At 40.0% G+C, this 6000-nt stretch overlaps 1 protein-coding gene across 1 annotated transcript in view; it reads left to right on the top strand.

Annotated features, from left to right (window-relative positions):
- Window positions 1-245: 245 nt before the first annotated feature.
- ranbp9 (RAN binding protein 9) overlaps window positions 246-6000 on the top strand; it is a 90103-nt gene continuing 84348 nt past the window's right edge. Inside the window, exons 1-2 of the mRNA XM_060850317.1 lie at window positions 246-398; window positions 581-780. Of these exons, the coding sequence (XP_060706300.1) occupies window positions 591-780 (190 nt within the window). The 5' untranslated portion in view covers window positions 246-398; window positions 581-590. The remainder of the gene's footprint in view (window positions 399-580; window positions 781-6000) is intronic.

Raw genomic sequence — 6000 nt, 5'->3', positions numbered from 1 at the left:
CCTCCCTTGTTTTTCCCTGTCTAGGGACCCTCACCCTTCCTTGGAGCACAGCCCTTATCTCCACCTCCTCCAATTACTCCACTGCTTTCCCCCCACCCCACTTCCTCCCTATCCTCACTCCAGAGACCCCCCCATAGGGAGTGAGCCTCTCTGCAGCAGTCACCCCGAGCCCAGCTTGGCCCCGCCCCCCGGTGCCTGGCCCCGCCCCCCGGCCTGGCTGGCTTGGAGTGAGCAGCCAATGAGGAGCGGCTTGGTGAGCGGCGGCGGCCTGTCAGTGAGCGGCGACAGGCGGACACGGGGACACTCACTCACTCCCTCAGACAGACAGGCAGGCACGGATGCAGCAGCGACTGAGTTGGGGCCGGACCGGACGGGACCGGCTGTCGGCCAGGCTCTGAGTAAGCGAGCGGGGCTGAGGGTTCACAAGGCGCGGCCGCCGTTCCGGGAATCCGAGCCTACCTCCATCCGGGCTTCGGGGGCCCGATCCCCAGCCTCTCAAGGCCCCATTACACATCCACCCAGAGCCCAGGCTCGGGGCTCGGCCTAACCCCCCGCACCCACCCCTCCCTTTCCTTCACAGATCCGCACCCATGGCCGGGCTGTCGGCGACGCACGGAGAGTCGGCCCTCAACCTCCAGGAGAAGGAACTCACCGAGCGCTTCAAGCGGCTCTACCCCGCTGTCAACGAGCAGGAGACGCCGCTGCCCAGATGCTGGAGCCCAAAGGACAAGTACAGCTACATCGGCTTGTCTCAGAACAACCTGCGAGTCCATTATAAAGGTAAGCGGACGGGCCCTGGCACCCAGGGGCGGCTTGACACTGGTACTGAGCTCAGCTCAAGAAAGGGCAAACAGGGTGGGATGGCAGCCTCAGCTTACACTGGGACAGGCCCCTGGCCTCTCATAGCAACAGTAACACTAATAGAGAGGCAACCGAATCCCACCAAATACCTATACAGGGGTCAGGCCTCACACTCCACTCACACACAACTCTCTGGAATAAGGCGAGTGCCAAAGACTGGTTACAGGCACCGACCTAGGAACAGGCCAAGACTTGTAGACAACACTTTGGAACATAGACTTCCGTACACAATAAGGAAATGAGTTGGGGTGGGGTGGGAAGGTGGTGACGGGCCTTCAACATCATGCCCATAAATGACATCTGGGCCATGGCCTGTTGAGAGTATTTGTTGAACGCTATCAAGAAAATTCAAATATTTACTGATACTTGACTGTAAAAGGGCCCTAAGTTGTCGAGAAAGATCTCATCCGAAAACGTACCTAACATTTTAAAAATACACGTAAGTAGAAAACAAAGCTACTTGCACGAAAGATCTCTCTAGCGATAGACATGGCCTTAACTGTTCAATGATTTTGTGAAATTTGGATCACCAGTTACATATTATTGACAATATGTATGTAAAATACTTTTTAAAAATACATGGATTATGGTGAATCAAATATGTGACAGAGGAATTGTTTTGCAAGTGTCAGTGATATTTAGCATATAAATGACACATAATGTCAACAGCTGGTAACTTCAGTTTAAAAAAATCTTAAACAAAATGAAGACCTTTATCCTCCAACCAGGGATGTGAAAGCAAGAACGAATCAATACTGACTGTTAGGGAAGGGCAATGTGTTGCAGTGCAACCTTTCTCATGTTTTCAAAAGTGAGGGAAAGAGCCTAGCTCTTAATTCAGTATGAACAGAATGAGTGATTCCCATTGAATATTTGTTTGTGTCCTGAGTAAGAAGAAATTGGCAAGTGGGCTGAGTTCTTATGGATCTTGTATGCAAACCCCACTGAATTTCTGTTTTGTTATGCTGAAAGATCCAATGACTAGGGTATGTTGAAAACTGGGAGGGATAGAGAAAAAGGCTAGAACCAGATTCTTTCAGAACACAGCTTCTAAATATTAATTTCGTGGCTGTGTGTTTCCAAACAATGTTAACTGGCTCAGAGCCAAGAATTTTATAACAATAATTTTGGATAATTTTTGTTCACTCACTTTTTTGAAGTGGTCCTGTTACAGTGCCAGACTGAAGCTGGCAACAAGTCCCAAATTTTTTTAATGTGTTTTTAAAAAAAATCTAATCACAGCTTTGAATTCTTTGACCTTATTTCAGTGTGTTTTGTCTGTGAATTCTGGGTAACCTTATTTTCTTAATCTGTTAAACTTACAAAATCTAATTATCAGAATGTTATAATTTCCTTCATACATCCTGCTAAACTTTTTTTAAACACATGTCTTGTAGCCTCCTTTCCCCTATGTACTCAGATGTCAGGGTAATATTATCTGTGCTTTTCATTTGAGATAGCATTACTCAGTGATGTCATTTAGCGCAAAATGTTCCATTCTGCAGAATGACACCAAAGCACAACTGCAATTGTTTATCAAGTAAATTATTTAGACAGTAGAATACTGTATCTGTTGCTTCTCAGTGACCACTTAGTAACAATCTTTTTTAAAGTCTTGGCATAGTCTTTTAATGTCGAAGGTGCCTTAGGATCTCCTAGTTAGGTAATGTCAAGTGTTTGTGTATTGCAGTAACTGAACTTGAATAAAGTTTTGGGAATGAAATTCTAAAGATTAGCTGCATTTTGTTCTTTGGTTTTGCACTCTAGGTAAATCTGCTCATCTACAAATAATACCAGGGATCTTTAATTTCTATTTGAACTGCTGGAACATAATCGAATCTTGCTTTCATCCAAAGTGCAGAACTTCTCATAAAACCTTTGGACCATACTGAAGTCGCAGCTGGCTTTATACTCAAGTCCCTGAATGAGGTTTGCATTCTCAACCTTCAGAATTCAGCGAACACCAAGTTGACACCTCACCATGCAGTATCCACAAAATTAATTATCTGTAGGCACTCAGTTGGATAAAATGATGTAAAGTCGGGCTGTTTTACTGCATATGCTGACAATGTCAAAAATTTGCAGATGCTGGACATCTGATTGTCTCTAGCATTTTCACTTATAGATCAGAGAGCATTTGAGAATTTTATGTAAATTGAAATTTCAAACATTTTAGATGAGCCACATTTCAGATATGTGGCTTTTCTGAACTAGTGACTATTTCTAGCTATTTGCCATTTAACCCGATAAGTGCCAGACGATATAATCATAGGTGTGATTGGTTGAATAGGGAGTGTGACTAGATTTCCCAGTCAGCGTTTGAAACTTTTTTTTTCAATTCTGATTGGACAAGAATAAACTTGCCTTTGAAGATTTCTCTATGCAAACGTCTGGGACAGGAGCATTCCCATCTACAGCAGCTTAATACAGTTCAGGAATCCTCGCAAGTAATAACAAAGTGGATGAGCATTGAAACTCTGCTCTTTGTGATGTGAACCGCTGTATTCCAAGATATGATCATCTGGCAGCCATTGAGAACTGACTTTAAAAAAGGTGATTGTGTAAATGGGAGAGTGTGATAGGTGAGTCCAAGTAGGTACCAGGAGATGAAGTATAAGATGACAGGTAGATGGTTATGGGGAATGCAATTGGGGCTGTCAGGATGGATCTTGTCTGGTGGGCATGAGTTAGGCCAGGTTAGTACAGATCAGTGACATTGGATCAGAATGGAGAGACAAGTCCAGGTATGCAGAGGGTAGTTAGAGGTGAGACTGAGTGGCAAGATCAGTATCAATGAATGGGAAGTCCTTGTAGGTTTGATTTCCTCTAACTTTCCATGGCCAAATATTAAGAAAAGTAATCTGGAACTCTCAAAAGTCTGTGACTCTTAACACAGAGTTAGATACCTTTTTGGAGTGTTGTAGATGCTGGATAAAGTTGGAAATTTCAACTTCTTGGACAATTCCTGCTTAGTCAGTACATCAGGAGTTTTGCAATAGTCCCAACATGCATCTTCCAGAGTACATCTGGTCTCGTACTATCTGGACTGATATCCAGGCCAACAGTACTTTCTTAAATAAACAACTTAAAATAGATTATCCAGTCGTTCATTTACTTTGTTTGTAACATCATTTTCCACCTTTGCCAGTCTATGTGTCTGCCCTTAAAGACTTTTTTTTAATTCTGGAATCAATTTGCTATTCATCTTGCTACGTAACTCTGATCATAGTTATCAGTTTACTTCATGACACATTTTCAAAGATCATTAGAATCCCTACAGGTCAGAGAGGATGTTTGGACCATCAAGTCTGAAACCAATGTATGAAGAGCATCCTATCCTGCATTTACCATAGGTAATCCTTCTAATCTGTGCATCCTTGGACACCATGGAGCAATTTATCATGGCCAGTCCATCTAAACGGCACACCGTTTCAAAGTCCAAATATGTTTTATCTAATGCATTATCTTTTTCCAGTCTTGCTGTTATTTCAAAGAACTTAGTAAGGTTGTCCTTCCCCTTTAAAATCTTAAGTTAGCTTCTCTTTTATATTTTCAGCTAATATTTTTCTGTTACCTCTTTGAATAAAGACTCTCTCATCTTTCTTATCATTGATATTCAGCTAGTTTTTTGGATGTGTTCTGTCTCCCTCCTTTGAATATAATATTGCTAGTTGTCCATCGTTCCTCTGACATAATTCCCAATTGTAATGAATTTTTGTACACATATGTAATATTACTACTTCTACAATTTTAAATAAAAAGAATGAATCCAATCAAGTCAAGCAAAGGTTTTATCTTTACTTCACTTGATTAGTTTATTATTTGTCATCTCCTTACACCCCAGATCACTTTCTGTCTTAAATATTTTCATATTTTTTGGCGTCTCTTCTAATGCGTTATCTACTTTGGTCTCTTTGGTGAATAATGAAGCAAAGTCACTATTCAATATTTCTGCAATTTTGCTGTCATTACTTCTGAGTTTTCCTTCTGTTACTTAATCCCTATCCTGAGGCTTTTTTGTCTGAAAATACTATTTTTCTGTTACTTGAAAGTTAAATTTGTCATTTTTGCTTTCCATAAGTTTTTTTAAAAATGCTGCCTTTGCTAATCTATCATTTCACTTTTGTTATCCTCTCTAGTTACCAACTTTGTTTTTTATATCTTCAATTTTGCCTTAAACCTTAATTCTTTATACATCTAAAGTGATTCATTATTGGTTAGTTTGTTCATGTTTTTTAACTGAATATGTTTTTCCTAAACTAAAATAGATTTCATTTTCTAAGTATTTCCCCATCTGCTGTTCATTTTTTTTTCCCCTCTGAGATTTTTTCAGATCTATTCTTGTCCCTTTAATATCTACCTGTTTTTCTCGTCATGTATTGTTGTGGTCTTTTTCTTACGTTTTCTCAATCATTAATTTAAACTTGTTATGATCACTGTTGCCTAGATGCTCCCCTATACTTACTTTTCTTATCTGCTCTGGTTCATTTCCAATTACTAGATCTAGCAGTGAATCCTGTCTGGTTGGGCCTCTTGCATTCTAGGTAAGAAAGGAGTCCTGAAAAAAATGTTTTTGTATTTGGGAATTCGATTTTCGTTTTACTTGTAGAATTGTCTGGGCCCTTCGTAACAATTATAGTGAATCATAAATGAGTGGTTTCACTAACAAATTATTGAACAGGGTTGACCTATGTAATTCTGTTGATTAATTGAAGTCAATGTTTTTCGATAAAAAAGATAAATTTTATGACATTGGATTTTACTATATGTTTAGAATATTGAGTTTTTAAAAAAGTTTTATTAAATTGTCATTATATACTGGGCTCATGGTAAGATAGTCATGAAATAGCATACAGCAACCCTTAGATGCAAACATAGATGTGTTTCATTAAATGTCACTGTGGAGTCAGATTTAATGTTAGAAAGAGAAAGAAATAGACATATTAAATGGGCAATAGCCAGGGACTCCAACATCCCATGAGGCATTTTTAAAAGAATTATGAATGTTGCAAGCATTCAGAATATATTTTTGCACCAGTGCATGGAAAGTTTGATTGTTATTGCAACAAAAAAAGTCTTTCACATGGTGCATGTTGCATCCCAATTATCATGGTTTTATTTGTGATATGTAAAATCATT

This window comes from Hemiscyllium ocellatum, chromosome 34, assembly GCF_020745735.1.
Source record: "Hemiscyllium ocellatum isolate sHemOce1 chromosome 34, sHemOce1.pat.X.cur, whole genome shotgun sequence".
NCBI classification, from domain to species: Eukaryota; Metazoa; Chordata; class Chondrichthyes; order Orectolobiformes; family Hemiscylliidae; genus Hemiscyllium; species Hemiscyllium ocellatum.
Note: the sequence above shows the minus strand (reverse complement) of the source record. Positions and strands in the feature narration are given on the sequence as shown.